The 17,768-nt window shown below is 44.0% G+C and overlaps 1 protein-coding gene across 1 annotated transcript in view; it reads left to right on the plus strand.

Annotated features, from left to right (window-relative positions):
* LOC134438678 (uncharacterized) overlaps positions 1 to 17,492 on the plus strand; it is a 46,108-nt gene extending 28,616 nt beyond the window's left edge. The window contains exons 8-15 of the mRNA XM_063188293.1: positions 949 to 2,511; positions 11,071 to 11,239; positions 11,886 to 11,997; positions 12,401 to 12,564; positions 12,996 to 13,245; positions 14,445 to 14,569; positions 16,451 to 16,601; positions 17,366 to 17,492. Coding sequence (XP_063044363.1) covers positions 949 to 2,511; positions 11,071 to 11,239; positions 11,886 to 11,997; positions 12,401 to 12,564; positions 12,996 to 13,245; positions 14,445 to 14,569; positions 16,451 to 16,601; positions 17,366 to 17,469 — 2,638 coding nt within the window. The 3' untranslated portion in view covers positions 17,470 to 17,492. The remainder of the gene's footprint in view (positions 1 to 948; positions 2,512 to 11,070; positions 11,240 to 11,885; positions 11,998 to 12,400; positions 12,565 to 12,995; positions 13,246 to 14,444; positions 14,570 to 16,450; positions 16,602 to 17,365) is intronic.
* The last annotated feature ends 276 nt before the right edge of the window (positions 17,493 to 17,768 follow it).

The raw sequence follows: 17,768 nt of genomic DNA on the forward strand, positions 1-17,768 counted from the left end.
AACACACGCACATGCCACAGACGTTCTTGGATGATAATGCAATTGTATGCTGTATTAAGGCAGGAGGGGAATACAGGAGTACAAGGCTTAGTGCAGTGGTGTAATGCACCTACTACTCAACACTAAGACCAAGCAGATGAAGGTGGACTTTTGGAGGTCTAAGCCCGCTCTGCAATCAGTCTCCATCCATTGAGGTTGATGAAGTGGAGATTGTAAGCACATCTAAGTATTTCAGGGTATAACAAGACAATAAACTGGACCGGTCAGCCAAAGATGCAGTTTACAAAAAAGTACAGTGTTGGCTATACTTGTCTGCTATAAACTCCTTAATATGTTCTATGAGACTGTGGAAGCCAGTTTGTGTCCTTTTCTATGCAGTGGTGTGCTGGGGAGGGAGCACAATGAAGCTGGCTCTTTCATGGGAGAAGAACTGGAGAGCTTCACTTCGTGGAAGATAAAAGATCTCTGAACAAACTGAATAACATCCACTCTATTTCCCCTTCCTCTATCATACCTACCTGAAAGGAGTGATGCAATATTCTGATGAGCTAGTTGCAAGGCATTGGAAGTAGGTGGAGTCACTGCATTTTACAGCTTAACAATACCTACAGATGTGCAAGAAATTATATATATATACTGTTATACTACTATATATATACACTAGTGATAAATATATTTCACCCTAATATGATTCTTCATTCAAGCATAATCTATAGCACCACACCCTATTAATAAGTTTATTTGAAGTAATATACTGTAATACTATTTTGAGCATTCCTGTCACCACTAAAGTGCATTGAAATAGGTCCTGTAACCTGTAATTTTTTTCATTCTGGGCACCTCATACATTGGACGATATGCCATCTTTAATATTCAGCAAGGCGTGGGCGGCTAGTTACCCAACCCACTGGTCTCTCAATAGAGAGACACCCAACTCTAACTACAAAGAACCAAAAAAAAGCAACAACCCGAGGGCCCTCCGAGAGGCGGGATGGAAGATGGGCCCAACAGGACGGACAACAGGATGGACAACACGATGACGACGGCAATGGAAAAGGATTACGAGAAAACCAGAACGCCAGGAAATGAGGAGAAGATCCTCCGAAAGTGTGCATGTGGATGGGAGAAAGTGACCACGTTTAGGGGCTTACGGATCCACCAGGGGAAAGCAAGATGTGGACAGAAGGGCCAACAGAAACCTTGCACTGCAACAGCAGGTGAGACAAGAGGGACCAAAAGCCAGGGCAAAAACCACAGAGCCAATGGACCCAATGTTGCTGATGGCGTGAGGGTAGCAGAGCAGGATGGTCCACTGGTGGAGAACGAGCCCCAACGCGAGCACGGAGACCCAGTCCTCACCACGCCAGACAGGGCAGAGGTAAACACAGAGACCAAGATAGCCGCCAGAAGGAGTAAGTTCAAGTGGCCAACGTCCAGTGAAGCAGAAGCATGGCGCACACTGGACACACACTTGATCAATATCCTTGAGGAGTCACTGCATGGAGGGGCAGAGGCCAAGCTCAATCTGATTGGAGACATCATATACCAGACCTGCAAGGACAGGTTTGGTGAGATTGTTCCCAGACAGAAGACCATCCAAAGGGAGAAGGGACGGAGAGAAAAGGAAATCCTCCAAATGGTTCAAGGGCGACGGCAACTCTGCAAGAACTGGAGAAAGGCAACACAGGCAGAGAAAGAAGGGTTGAAAGCCTTGTGGGAGGAGGTCAGGAAGAGGCTAGCCATGCTACGCAGAGCTGAGCGCATCCGGAAACGCAGCAAACGGAAGCAAAAAGAGCGAGACTGCTTCTTCAAGGACCCCTTCAAGCATGCCAGACAGCTGCTGGAGGAGAAGAAGACTGGCAAGCTCGAAACCACCAGGGAGCAGTTGGAACAGCATGTCAGAAAGCAGTATAGTGATCCACAAAGGAGCGTCCCCTTAGGAACACCAGGATACGTACCGCGACCTGCACAACCAACAGCTGAATTCAACATCATGCCTCCCAAGCTCAGCGAGGTCAGGCAAGTTGTGGAGAAGGCAAGGTCCTCCTCCGCACCAGGCCCCAACGGAGTCCCCTACAAGCTCTACAAGAACTGCCCCAAGGTACTGGAGCTGCTATGGTACCTAATGAGAACCATTTGGAAAAAACAACTCATTCCATCTGAGTGGCAAAGAGCGGTAGCAGTGTTCATCCCAAAGGAAGCAAACTCCACAGAGATTGGCCAATTCCGTAACATCGCCCTCCTCAACATAGAAGGAAAGATCTTCTTCTCAGTGCTAGCCAAAAGGATGACCAACTACCTGCTCCAAAACAACTACATCGACACCAACTGCCAGAAGGCAGGAGTGCCAGGTTTCCCAGGATGTGTTGAGCACTCCACAATGATCTGGGATCAGATCCAGAGAGCTAAGCAGGACAAGACAGATCTGCACGTCATCTGGCTTGACCTGGCGAACGCATATGGATCAGTCCCACACCAGCTGATCACTTACGCCATGGAGTTCTTCCACATGCCCACTTGAATTAGGAACATGATAGCAGGCTATTTTAACAACCTGAAGATGTGCTTCTCTACCCAAGACTTCACCACGGGGTGGCAGCGGCTTGAAGTCGGAATAGCGATGGGGTGTGCCATTTCTCCGATACTCTTTGTCGCAGCATTTGAGATCATTCTCATCGGTGCTAGGCAAATGACAGGAGGAATCAGACTGCCAACTGGCCAGAGGCTTTCCCCGCTAAGGAGCTATATGAACGACGTCACCACCCTTCTTCAGACAGCTCCATGTACATCAAGGCTTCTGAAGAGGATTGATGAGCTGATGTCATGGGCAAGAATGAAGATCAAGCCCTCCAAGTCCCGTAGCCTGTCACTCAGGAGAGAGTCAGGAATGACAGCACCACCTTTGTCATCGGAAGGAGAAAAGATCCCACTACTCACAGAGCAACCCATCAAAAGCCTGGGGAGGCAGTACACTGCTGAGCTTTCCGATAAGCAGATGGGGAAAGCTGTCATGAAGCAGCTCTCAGATGGCCTCTCGAGGATCGACCAAAGCCAACTCCCGGGGAAGTACAAGGTCTGGTACTACCAATTCACTCTCTACCAGAGAGTAATGTGGCCCCTGAAAATGAGCGAGATCCCCTCATCGACCGTGAGTAAGATGGATGGGAAAGCCAACTCATTCATCCGAAAGTGGTTGGGGCTGCCACGGTGCCTCTCTGACACTGGCCTGTTCGGGAGAAACATGCTCCAGCTACCATTGAAATCTCTGCAGCTGGGGTACAGGCAAGAAAAGACCAGGTTGGTGCTCGAGCTTCGGGAGTCCACAGACGAGTCAGTGAGGAAAGCCAATGCCAGGGTCCTAACTGGCCGCAAGTGGAATGCCCAGACAGAGGTCGACCAAGCTGTCAGTCGGCTGCAACACAAGGAAATCGTGGGAAGAGTCCAGGTAGGAAGAGCAGGCCTAGGATGGGGAGATGCACCACGCTTCTGGTCCAAGGCCCACCGCAAGGAAAGGAAGGAGATGGTGGTGGCGGAGGTGACAAGGATGGAGGAAGACCGCTACAAGATCAAGGCCGTGTCCGGGTCGGCAAGGAAGCTGGACAACCTGGGAGGGAATCTCAAACAGAAACATCAGTTGGTCAGACATATGGAAGATCCCCCAGGCAAGACTCAGCTTCCTTATCCGCTCAACGTATGACACGCTTCCCTGTCCTCGGAACCTCAGCTAGTGGTTCGGAAAGGAGGAATGTTGTGCACTCTGCAGTGCTCCCAGCGCAAGCCTCCAGCACATCCTGTCAGGCTGCAAAATCACGCTCTCTCAGGGTCGCTACAGATGGCGCCATGACCAGGTCCTGAGAAAGCTAGCCGAGGTGCTGGAGGAGTGCAGACAGGGTAGCAGAATACCATCGCCTGCAGAGGACTCTACCATCTTTATGGCGGAAGGAGGAATTGGAAGCATCAGGCAAAAAGAAACAACAAGGCCCTTCACTCCCGGCCAGGAGTGGAGCATGAAGGTTGACTGGTAACACTTTACAATAAGGTTACATGAGTAATGATGGAATAATGTCTGAAGTAATGACTGATTAATAGTGAATAAACATGTGATTCATGTATGCAGTAATGTCTACTGCATTAGTAATCAATACATAATGATGAATGACTCATGATTGGAATAATAATGATTCACTATGAAGTAAATGTGATATATCAGGGGTTAATTAAGGGTGTGAGATCCAAATGTTAATAAATCATGTGTTAACATTGCGGAAAAAGATCATACCATATCTTTCCGATCATATATGAATCAGACCTTAGTTAACGGTGCAATCGGAATTACTGACCATATGTTTCCGTTATTACTGCACAGTTAACTAAGGTCTGATTCATATATGATCGGAAAGATATGGTACAGTAACGTGCGGTCAACTTTATGGCTGGTGAGGCACTGACTTTTCCAATATCAGATTTTCAAATATATAATACTACAGCTACAGTATACGTACATTTTAGTAAATTTACCAAATAGGCCTACTGATAAGTTTCATATGTCATAGCTTTCTTAACATAAGGTAGGCCTACAAAATAAAACATGCTGCATTTCCGTAGAGAAAATGCTATTAGATCTCTCACTCACACACACACACACACACACACACACACACACACACACACACACACACACACACACACACACACACACACACACACACACACACACACACACACACACACAGGATTCAAACAGTGGTCTCACATAAACGACACAGCAGCAATGTGGACAAACAGAAGCATCACGGCAGAGAGAGCTGGAGAGCAGAGCAGAGGAGAGGAGAGGAGAGTAGTGGAGAGGAGAGGAGAGGAGAGGAGAGGAGAGAAGAGGAGAGGAGAGGAGAGGAGGAGAGAAGAGGAGAGGAGAGGAGAGAAGAGGAGGATAGGGGTGAGGAGAGGAGAGGAGAGGGGAGAGGAGAGGAGGAGAGGAGAGGAGAGGAGAGGAGATGGGAAAAGAGAGGAGAGGAGAGGAGAAGAGAGGAGAGAAGAGGAGGATAGGGGTGAGGAGAGGAGAGGAGGAGAGAAGAGGAGAGGAGAGGAGAGGAGAGGAGAGAAGAGGAGAGGAGAGGAGAGGAGAGGAGGAGAGAAGAGGAGAGGAGAGGAGAGAAGAGGAGAGGAGGATAGGGGAGAGGAGAGGAGGAGAGAAGAGGAGGAGAGGAGGAGAGGAGAGGAGAGGAGAGGAGGAGGGGAGAGTAGTGAAGAGTGTAAGCTCCTTCACAGCCCACTGCTCTCACACACACATGATTCAAACAGTGGTCTCACATAAACCACATCACGGCGGATGCTCAATGAAAGACACACACACACACACGGGATTCAAAACATGGTGTCATATAGACCGCTGAGCACCACGGCGAACAAACTGGTGTGATAGCTTTGGTGATAAGCACTGGATTCTCGTGCAAATGTAGGCCTACATCTACTTGTACAAGGCTACGGCAAACGATGTGGGACAAAGGTGTGGCAGGAAGCGAATGTCAACATTTAAACAGAGATTACTACACAAGCTTCGATATGGTCACCAAATATTTTGGGACTGTCATTTATGTTATGCCTACACTTTGGAATTAGATCAGAGTCTTGTAGGCTACGCGGGTATATTTGATTTACCTCAACGCCCTGTACTCAACTTTACAAACAGTTACAGGGCAGTGGGCACATGAGAATCCTGTTCAGATCACAAAAGCTACCACGACCACACCAGACAGAATCACGGCGGATTCACAGGCAAACACAGGCTTCACACACATAGGAAACACTGATCTTACCTTTTTAACTCGTACATCAGGTCCATGCGCCGCTCTTTTCCTTCACTTTTGGCGTTGCGCATGCTAACGTTACTTTAGCCGGTGCTGTTCATCCAAAGCCACATCTATTCGAGACGCCCCAAACGTCCAAAGCCATTTGGCATTGAATATGAATATGAGTAGCCGCGAGGATTTGTTTCGTGAGGCTCCTTAGTCCTTAGTAAATTGTTAAGTCGTGAAATCCCATGCGAATGGTCTTCCACACATTCTCGCCGGTTGCAAACAAGACACAGGGGAAACAAAGAAAACAGTTTCTGTTGTTGTACCACTCACTTTGAAATGATCGGGTAGTTAACCGGTCACCTGCCTGCAGCAAACCCTTCAGCTCTGTCGGTCCTCCATTCTTTATCACATATTTTCCCCTTGGAAATCCAACTTTGAGAATGCTCTTAGTTTCGTTATGAAATCCACTTGTAGCAGTCAAGTGAACAAGCTAGCCAACAACACCGACTGACTGTATTGTGAACTTCAGATTCGCTATGACGTAACTGGCCAGCAAGACTCAACGCCAGAAGGAGTCTGCGGCCAGACTACTGCTGGCCTCACCACTGTATATTTCAGTGGGCGTTATGCCAAAGCGTTTAGAGTAAAGAAATGATAATCACACGTAGAAAATAGTAAAACATTATCAGGAAATGAGGGCACACCATACATACTTCTATTAAGTGTATAAAAACGTGTAATACAATATTACCAGGTTGCATTCACAGAACGAGCAAAATGGCGCATGCGCTGAAGCTTGTTAACGAGGGATTGCGCAATCCGGGGGTGAGGCAAGTTCAGAGTTGCCCCAAATTCAGCGTATTCGGAGGAATTTGACATGAAATGGGCAAATATTACGATTTTGGCCACAAAAAAAGATTGAAAACGAGTGAAACAGTTTAAACACTGCTTAAATGGCAGTTATGGTGCAGATGCTCAAAAACAATAGCTGTTATTGTAACTATTATTCACATTTACTGCATCTCATCATAATCATCTGGGGCTGGTGAGGCCGTGCCTCCCCTGCCGTATTGGAGTGCACGTGCCTGATATGGTATGATCTTTTTCCGCAATGTTAACACATGATTTATTAACATTTGGATATCACACCCTTAACTAACCCCTGATGTACCACATTTACTTCATAGTGAGTCATTCATCATTATGTGTCGACTACTAATGAACTAGACATTTCTGCATACATGAATCACATGTTTATTCACTATTAATCAGTCACTACTTCAGACATTATTCCTTCCTTACTCACGTAACCTTATTGTAAAGTGTTACCGGTTGACTTGGATAGAAAGCTTCACTTTCCCACAGAGATCACCAACACATCTCTCCGGCCAGACATAGTGGCTTGGTCTGCAAAGGCATGAGCGGAGCTGTTATAGAGCTCACTCTACCATCGGAGGAAGGGATTGAGGCAGCCTTTGAACGGAAAAAGGCCAAGTACACCGAACTGGCTGCGGAGTGCCGGGAGGCGGGCTGGAAGACTTCCATATATCCAGTCGAAGTTGGATGCCGAGGCTTTATGGGGCTGTCGACCATACGCCTTCTGAAGGATGTGGGAGTCACTGGAGGAAGGCTAAAGAAGGCAACAAAGGAGCTGGCAGACTAGGCGGAAAAAGGCTTTTTTTTGGCTCTGGCTGCGGAGGAAGGACAGGAGCTGGGGGAATAACAACTAACCCCCAGAAAACAGCCGCAGGGATAACATCTATCAGCTGCAGGGGGTGACAGGGAGACGTCCCTGTCACTGCCCCGCCACCGGAGACGTTTCGGGATTAAAGGGGCGAAACGTTGTTGACACGGTGGTTCCCGACACGGTGGTTCCCGACTGATGACCCTGCAGCTGACCCATGGGCACCGGAGGAGGTGCGACAGGCAGCAATGCCCAGCAGGATGTAACACCTTCCTGTACAAATCCTGAGGACGATATTATTAGCCCCCCTCCTGAAATTAGACATCTCTCTTGATTTATCAGTGAGAATGACCATTATGAACTGTTTCTGTTATTCTGGAAACAAATACACTGATGGAGATAATATCCAATGAGTTGAATTTGGATTTTTCCATTTTCACAATGAGTTTAAACAAAAAATGGTAAAAATGGCAAGGACAAAATTACAGCTCCAGGCCTTTTTATTAGAATACCATGAAAAAGTTGATTTATTTCCATAATTCCATCAATAATGTTAAACTGTCATGGATTGTAGATTCATGGCCCAGTTTTTTAACTATTCCCATCATTATTTTTTTTTCTTTTTATATACGTTGGCCTTCCAGCTCAAAAAACCCATGAATTGGGGAATTCGCATTATTAGAATATTGTTATAAAATCACATTTTTCTTCATCAAAATTCGGGTCACATTAAATCAGTTGAAATTTGGTACTTTCTACATAACATGCAATGGTCAATACTTGGTTAGGACATTCTCTGTCTTCATAATGGCCATGATGCGTTTAACATTGAAGTCAATGGCAAAAACAGTGCATGGGAGTTATGGAAGCCCAGATATCCTTGATGCTTTGCTGTCAGCTGTTCTTGTTTGTTGACCTGGTACCCCACACTTCACTCTTCAATATACCCTGTAGATTTCCATGCCACGTTTTGGCGCTAACTCACCAGTTTAATTCTAAATAACCAGAAATGAAACCCCATTGAAAATGAATGGGGTTTAATTTCTGTTAAGTTAGAATTAAACTGGTGAGTTAACACCAAAACGTGGCATGGAAATCTTTGGGTATATTGAAGAGGGAAGTGTGGGGCACCAGGTCAACAAACAAGAACAGCTGACAGCAAAGCATCAAGGATATCTGGGCTTCCATAACTCCCATGCACTGTTTTTGCCATTGACTTTAATGTTAAACGCATCATGGCCATTATGAAGACAGAGAATGTCCTAACCAAGTATTGACCATTGCATGTTATGTAGAAAGTACCAAATTTCAACTGATTTAATGTGACCCGAATTTTGATGAAGAAAAATGTGATTTTATAACAATATTCTAATAATGCGAATTCCCCAATTCATGGGTTTTTTGAGCTGGAAGGCCAACGTATATAAAAAGAAAAAAAATAATGATTGGAATAGTTAAATAACTGGGCCATGAATCTACAATCCATGACAGTTTAACATTATTGATGGAATTATGGAAATAAATCAACTTTTTCATGGTATTCTAATAAAAAGGCCTGGAGCTGTATTAGCCCCCTTATCATCAATAGTCAATAGAGTGCCATTTATGAACCAAAACTGACATCAGGCACTTTGATTAGTTGTTAACCATGTTGGCACATGCCCTACCAGGGATTTTGGCCCATTTTTCATTGCAAATAGTTAAGCTGGTCCAAATTGCATGGATGTTGAGGATGGACATTCATTTTCAGCACTCCTCAAAGACTATTTAAATGATTGAGATCTGAACCATACCATGACCATGGTTTTAGTATCCTTAAAGAACATTTGAACAATTTTGGATGAAAGTTTTGGGTTATTATCGAATTGAAAGATCCAGTGAAGATCTTAGCTTCCTCTATGAGCATATTTTTGCATGGTCACCTTCCACATTCTATCATAATCTTCTATTTGTATGGTGCCGTACACCCAAACAAGGTTTCCTGTGGCTGAGGCTGCCACAGAATGATGCTTCCACCACCATGTTTAATTGTGGAAACCATGTTATAAAGTTTTACGGACTATCACTTTCTTCACCTGACAGAAGCAGAATTCATGCATCAAAGCAGGTGCAATTGAATCTCATCAGATGAAAGTAGAGACTTTCAAAACTCATTTTTCATTTCAAATGTTCATAGGCAATGCCCAACAACACTCTGATATACACCGCATTTAGTAAAAGGGTTCTTCTGTGATGATGGCCCCAAAGCCCAATATGATGACAAGCCCTAACAGCTGTCTTTCTTGAAATAAAAACTCCAGGTGAGGCCAGGTCAATAACAATCAGGCAGATGCCCAATGGTTCTTTGGTCTAATGAGACTAAGCAGTTTCCACAGTTACACATAGTGGTGGGGGCATTCAGCCTCAGACACGGCGAGTCTGGGTCTGGATCTGGATTGCTGGGTCCTCTAATAACATTGTAACCCAAAGTAAATATTTAAATTAGTTCAGAGGTTTTTCAAGGACACTAAAACCACGATACTGGAATGGCCTACTCATAGTCCAGTCCTCAATCCCACTGAGAGTCTGTGGCAAATGTCTATGCTCAGCATCCATGCAATTTGGATCAGCTAGAAGACTTTGTGAAGAAATGGGCCAAAATCCCTAGTGGGGCATGTGACAACCTAGGTAACAACTGATCAATGTGCTTGTCAGTTGTGGTTCATAAATGGCGTCATATTGACTATTAACAATCAGGGGGCTAATAATTTTGTCCTTGTCATTTTTGCCCTTTTTTGTTTAAACTCATTGTAACAATAGAAAAATGCAAATTCAACTCATTGGACATTATCGCCATCAGTGTATTTGTTTCCAGAATAACAGAAACGGTTCATAATGGTCATTCTCACTGAGAAATCAAAAGAAATGTCTAATTTCAGGAGGGAGGCCTATCGTCCTCAACTGTACATATGAGGTATTGCTGGATTCAGCACAATCTCACCTTTCCATCAAGATATCATATGTGTGCATATGACATACCCTGACAAAGCAATTACAATGTAGCCTAAGTGATGACATTCTGTAATATCACTATTTTTCATTTTCCGTCTATTTTAGGTGTGTGATTAAATGCCTATATCTCCTTCATACATCAAGATGGTCAAATTATCTGGTGCAGGTAGCCCCTGGGCACATGCATACCAATCCTCAAAGCTCTCACAGCTTCTGGTAATTTTCTGCATGATTTTTTATATATCTACTCCCATACGGAGAAGTCATATTTTTGGTGCTTTTTTTGTTTGGAGGTGCATATGGAAATGTGTAAAATGTTTAGGCTTAGCATTAAAATCACATTGGCCAATAATCATTTTCATGTGGGACACCTTAGAGATGAGGAAAAACATTATTGGGTTTTGTTCTACCTCCGGTGGGTATCTCGAAAACGAAGGCCTTTTGGGCCCATTGTCACTAGCCTATGTGAGGCAGTTCAATTGCTGCTCCAAGTAGGAAGCAGCGTTTTTTATGTCTTGGGAAATCACGTTGGAAAAAACTGTCCAACTTGTTTGCCAAGCATTCAACCTCACCTTTATCAGACTAAGCATGATAAAGCATTTTATGCTTGGTTGCGTCCGTGCGTATAAGTAGACCACCGTTTTGGTACAGAGGGCGAGTTCACTCAGAAGGAAATATGGCAACGAGGTGGGGGATTTGTGCAGCCGGGGAAATCAGCCATGACTTCACCGTCGCCCTAAAATCACTACCTTCGAAAGACCATCAGGTAGGCTACAACTGGTAAACTACAAAGGGCCGGGGAAATGCGGACACTGTTCCATTAACTCTGCTTATGTGTGGCAACCACGTTATACGTCAGATCACCAACTAACCTATAATCCAATTGTATTGGGTGTAGGCCTAAGTAGCCTACATTTGAGCGATTCAAGCGCAAATGAAAGGGGTGGGTTATGCCTAATGTGTACAGAATGGTTTGGTTTCAGATCACGGACGAGCGCACAAGTTGCTTCGCAGCGGAGCAGACTTGGCACTCCGTCTGCAGATTTGTCTCGATACATTTCTTCAACTGTCGTCTGCACATTTTGAAACACCTCAGTAAAATAAGCGAAACTTCAGCCTACACGGACTCGTGTGATTCGATGTAGAATTGTTTTTTTTGCTGCTCAGATCACTGACTTCTTCAGCAACTTGAAAATGGAAGAATGAAAACATCCCCACATTGAAGTACATTGAAAATACCTGGGTGTATGTTCCTAACCTAATTTGGAAAGTAGCCCTAATGCAACTATATGGCCTGTGCTGTTGTTTTTACCTTTTTGGTTAGGCTATCTGTCAATTCTTTTGACCCTGAATAATAGCAGCAGTGTTATGCTCTGCGGTTTATTTTACGTATGTTTGCCCTGGTGCCACAGGTGGTCGCGGTCGCCGCCAGTAATCTTGAGCGCGCGCAGGAGTTTGCGCAGAAGCACAACATACCGCGCGCCTATGGAGGCTACGATGAACTGGCGAATGATTCAGAGATTGGTGCGTACTGTTGGCCTACACACGATGCCTTTTCACATGTCCTGCTACAGTTGTTTGGACAATGTAGGCCTGTAACACACGTTTCTGGAATGAGAGGGAAGCAATATGTTTTGAACTCAATGCATTGTTGCCCATTTTATTATTTAAAAGCCTATTATTGCATAATGGCTTTTTAATACATGAATTACTAGGTCACACTGAAATCATCTTAATCCGACAACGATATCATTCCGTTTCTGCTGTTTTCGACTCCTGTCTCATAAGAGATGGTTTCTGCACAGGACAATGAAGTATTAATTCAACACTTAGTCGATCTAGCTTCTAGTGTGTACTTCGTCCCTAGTACCAGTACTCTTGTGTAAGGAATTAACATTGCATTTTTAATGACTGGTCTATACTGCAGATGTGGTGTATGTGGGTACCATCCACCCCAGACACCGGCCTGTGAGCCTGCTGTTCCTGAAGGCCAAGAAGAATGTGCTGTGTGAGAAGCCCCTGGCCATGAACCAGAGGGAGGTCCAGGAGATGGTGGCTGCTGCCAAGGCCAACAACGTCTTCTTTATGGAGGTCAGATACCAGCAGGGGGTTTGTGCTTACATGAATAATAATAATAACAATAATAACAATAATGGTGATGTGCTAAGGGGATGTGCTTATATGAATAATATATGAAAAAATAAAACATTTCTTGTTTGTCATGCTGCAATATGATTATTGTCATAGTCCAGTATGCAAACCAAGCAAAAATAACGACTTAAATACAGAGATCAAAATAATGTATGCAGCCTTTTAAACTGCCTTTTAGTTTATTATTTGTCTTACAGGATGATTTGTCCTGATTTTAAGTTTGCACTCTTTCCCTCTTTATTTAGTTTAAGCACTGCGACCCTAAATGGACTAAACTTTCTGTATTGCTTGACTACATGTAGGCCTACCCTTTTAATGTTCTGTACCGATATGCTCTGTGTCTCCTCTGGGTTCTGATGTGAACCCTACAGGCTGTGTGGACGCGGTATTTCCCCGTCTCGCGGGAGATCAGCCGGCTGCTAGCCCAGGGCGAGCTGGGGGAGGTGAAGATGGTGCAGGCTGACTTCGGGGTACCCATCACACGTCCCCGCTCCGTGGAGAAGGAGCTGGGTGGGGGAGCCCTGCTGGACATAGGCATCTACTGCCTGCAGTTCATACTCATGGTCTTCAACGGGGAGAAGCCGGAGTGCATTCAAGCCACTGGGGTCTGTCTGGACACCGGTGAGGAAACTAGAACTCTGTTGGATCATCACCATCATCACCATCATGATCACCTTCTTGGCCAGATTAGTGTGTAATGAAACAGAAACCATAAAGATATCAGGATTGTTCATACACCACCCCCAGAGTCAAGGACTGAGGATGGGAAGGATCAGAATGAAGGATGGGAAGAATACTATTATTTGCTGCTGTTTATGACATTGTTTTAGGATGAGTCACAAAATGATGGCTGCACTTCTTTTAAAGCAGTGGTTCTCAACTGGAACGGTCTTGGGACCCACCATTTTCCACTCTCATTCGGTCGCGACCCAATTTTAGCGTTCAAGTCAATTCAATGCAATTCTCAAAATGTAACCAAGACTCGAATGACTGGTTGCACGCTATCTCACAGAAACATTCAGATTGTATCTATGACGACAGATGACACAGAGTTCACTACCCTATCAAAATAAAAGTTGTAAATTGTTGTAGGAAAAGTTGGATTTTTTTTTTTAGAAGCAAGTTTTTTTTTACACCAAGGCTTCGTGACCCACCCATGACCCCTCCGCGACCCACTTTTGGCTCGCGACCCACCAGTTGAGAAACACTGTTTTAAAGGATTCTTTAAAAAATATATACTGTAGGGGGCGCTGTGGTGCAGCGCGCTAAGCCCCCCACATTTGGGCTTGCATGCCCACTCACGGGGACCCCGGTTCGAGTCCGGCCAGGGTCATTTCCCGATCCTCCCCTGTCTCTCTGTCCCATTCGCTTCCTGTCACCATCTTCGACTGTCCTATCAAATAAAGGCATAAAAGCCCCCAAAAATATATATATATAAATATATATATATATATATATATACTGTATATATTTTAGACTAACAGTAGCCGCTTTTCTTGGTCACGTCAGGATGGTGTGTGTTTGTGGGACTGATTCATAATCCTCCTCCTCCTCATCATCATCATCTATCTACATCTTCATCTTCATCAACTTTCTTGTCAGAAGGATTTCTTGCCAACAACTGTCTTCTTTACCCCAATAAAAGCACAGTGATTACCTTGCATTAGGACTTGGCATCAGGCTGCTACCAATTAATTACAGGTATGTCATTTTGTGAGTTACCCTGATTGAGTTACAGTGTGTGTGTGTGTGTGTGTGTGTGTGTGTGTGTGTGTGTGTGTGTGTGTGTGTGTGTGTGTGTGTGTGTTTGTTTTATGCAGGTGTGGACGAGGCAATGGTAGTAACTCTGAAGTTCTCGCGGGGCAGGATGGCCGTTTGCAGGTGTACCACCGCGGCAGATCTCCCCAACGGTGCTGTTATATCCGGAACTAAAGGCACCATCAAGGTAGGTCCATAGCAGATATGGATATGGAGTCTCAAGACTCACACTGGTCTGGAGCACTACAACACCAGCATACATAAGTGAAGTCACACAGCAAGCATATCCCGGGCCTAAGTTTGCTAGCGGGTGGAACACGAAACTCCAGCCAACAAATCATCTTAACAAACTATCTCTTACCCTGAATAAGGCTCTGCAGCGCTACGCGTGGGTGTCTGTTCTGATCATGTTTTCAACTTAAAAATAGCCACATTTAAATAAAGGCTTCTCGTAATTTTTGGATAAGAAGAGGGCCTTGGCCTCCCTCCTTTTTGAAACTCATTGTAGGTGTCATAGATGACAGTGATTGTCAATGTGTGGTGGTCCACGGACAATCTTGTGAGTTGTGTTTTTCGTGCTTTACGAGGTAAATGTTGAGTATGTACTGTATGTACCTTTTTAGATGTTTATTTCCAATATTCATCATGACGTGGAAATGTACACATTTCATACATGAAGAAGTGGATCTTCCCCATGTCCTCCATTTTAAATCACCAGTCATAGGCAATATTTGGTTGCACTTTGGCACTTGCTGTACTTTGGTCAGGCTAGCAATATAAGTTTATTACAGTACTTTGTAAACATTAATGAAAAATCGAATTTATGAATAGAACGTGTAGTGGCTGTTTGTCAAACAAAATCAAATTAAACTTAAATCAAACGGAACACTTCAGGCACCATGGGCAGGTAATGTACGCAGGCAAGACAAAGTCCAATTTCCAGGCAAAGTTCTTGAGTTGATGGTGGTTTATTTTTTATTCCAGTTGAGCAAACACATGGCATCTCTCGCTCTGGTAAAAAACCATATGCCCATCACCCAGATCACCACCTACTTCCTACCTATATACAGGTGTACCTGTGCCCACTATCGCACCCAAGTGTTCAAATGATATATCGGTAAATAAATCAAAGAAAATGACTAAAGCTATAAAGTAAAGCAATTAACTCAACAGTAACTAGAATTATCATTTATTATTAAAATTACCACATTACTAAAACACTTATAATTAATCATAAAAACAATAAACAAATTAACCATTAACTTTAGCATTTCTCAAAAGGAAAGATTATAGCTCCAACAGAAAGCATGCAGTGCATTTTGAAAATAATTGACTAGAATAACATACGGTACTCTACATTTTGGTTACCTTGTCTTTACCCATGCTAACCCCTAGTTAGGCCCACAGTATAATGCTGTACCAATCCATGCATTCACACAAACCCCCCTGGTAGCCTCTGAGGTGGTGATCGGGGGTGCTTGCCTGACTGTCACATCAAATGTAATCAATGTATTCTCTTCATTCAATGTACCGCCACAGACAACATTGTTAGTTAGGCCCCGGCTAGATTACATAATAGAATAGAAAAGAATAGAATAGAATGTCTTTTACTGTCACTGTACACACATTTACAATTTAGCGTGTTCACAATGAGATTGAAAACACCCACCTTAGTGCAGACATTAAAGGGATATGCTGTTTTCAAACGGTATACATTAAAAAAAACTTTTGTTAGTGCAAAAGATACACACACACACACACACACACACACACACACACACACACACACACACACACACACACACACACAGGTGATTACACATCAGTCACTACTGACCATCAGTGTGAACAGCAGTGAAAGGCAATGTCATGCATTGTGGAAGATGCCTGAAGAAGATCTATGATCGAAACGTTGCTCCCAATAAATTAAGTCTTTTGCAAGCAGTGTGCAGATCCTTTCCCCCTCCTACATGTGACAGTTTTTTTGATTTGGCACCTGTTGATGCTTTTTTGCTGGATGTGCGCACTTTCCACTACACTTGATCTGATCTGTGCCATGGCGCTGCAGGTCCCTGAGAACATGTGGTGCCCTACGTCCCTGGTGGTGAATGGTAAAGAGACACAGTACCCGCTGCCAGAGCCCTACCTGCCCCTCAACTACACCCACGGCACAGGCATGCGCTACGAGGCAGAGGAGGTGCGCCAGTGTCTGCTCAAAGGTGGGTCTCCTTACTGAAGTTGCAGGCATGTTCAATCTCAAACAATATTGTCAAAATGAGTCTAAAAGTATCAATTTATTGCTGTTATGATGGTCCCAATTTTTTGTCATCACAAAACCCGATGCAGACTTGTGTGCAGCCTCCTTTGAGAGTAATGACTGGGCGTTTTCAATTTCTGTTTATTTCATTTTTTTAAATTATTTTTATCATTTGCCATTTATCATTTTATAATTTTTATATAGACATGGGCATGATGAAATACCTTATAACTTACACAAGGCCGTAGTATTTGCTTTTCCTTTAGCAAAGAATTTTGTTACGGTGCTTGTGCATTTGTTGCTGCACTTGAAGTGATTTAGGCATATGACCAGCAGGTGGAGCTGTGTGTCCTTAAGTAAGCAAGGTCCGATACTAATGCTTCACATACTGTCTAGAATTCCAATTTTTATTTGTATGTATTTATGCTTCATTTATCCAGGGTTGTCCCATTGACATCTTGAAAGTCCTGGTCAAAATGCTTCTGTTGAGGTCTCTCAGCTGTGGATGAAGTGATGGCCTTTAGTGTCAAAAAGTCCATATGCCCTAACTCCTAGCATCATGCGATGAATGATATCTGCCTTTCTTAAAAATGTTTACTAATATTGTACACTCTGAGAAGGAGAGTGGCAAAATGACACAGCAGAGGTGCATTTTGTAAGATAGTAAGATAGTAAGTACCCCTTCCCCCCCCCTTCTGGTTACTGTAATGTCCTCTCACTCTGCAGGGATGAAGGAGAGTCCACGCATGACGCTGGCAGACTCTACCCTCCTAGCTGAGATTATGGACAAGGCTCGACGACAGGTGGGGGTCATTTACAGTCAAGACTGACAGTGACCTCTACACACACACACACACACACACACGTGAATACATTTCTCCTCATGAAAAGCTTGTCATCTTTCTGAACCTCCTTGACAATTAAAAAGGTCTTTATGATGCCATATAATTCTCTCATATCATTTTATGTGGATTTTAACCACAACGAAAGCAATCCATATCTCATACAATTTTATTTCAAATGTATTGATATGAAGCGACACACCATTCATTTCTGAGATGGCAAAGTCAGGGCCGCTGACAGGTTTGACTGCGCCCAGGGAAAAAAACACTGGAAAGGGCCCCCTTCT

This window comes from Engraulis encrasicolus, chromosome 22 (assembly GCF_034702125.1).
Source record: "Engraulis encrasicolus isolate BLACKSEA-1 chromosome 22, IST_EnEncr_1.0, whole genome shotgun sequence".
Lineage (NCBI taxonomy): Eukaryota > Metazoa > Chordata > Actinopteri > Clupeiformes > Engraulidae > Engraulis > Engraulis encrasicolus.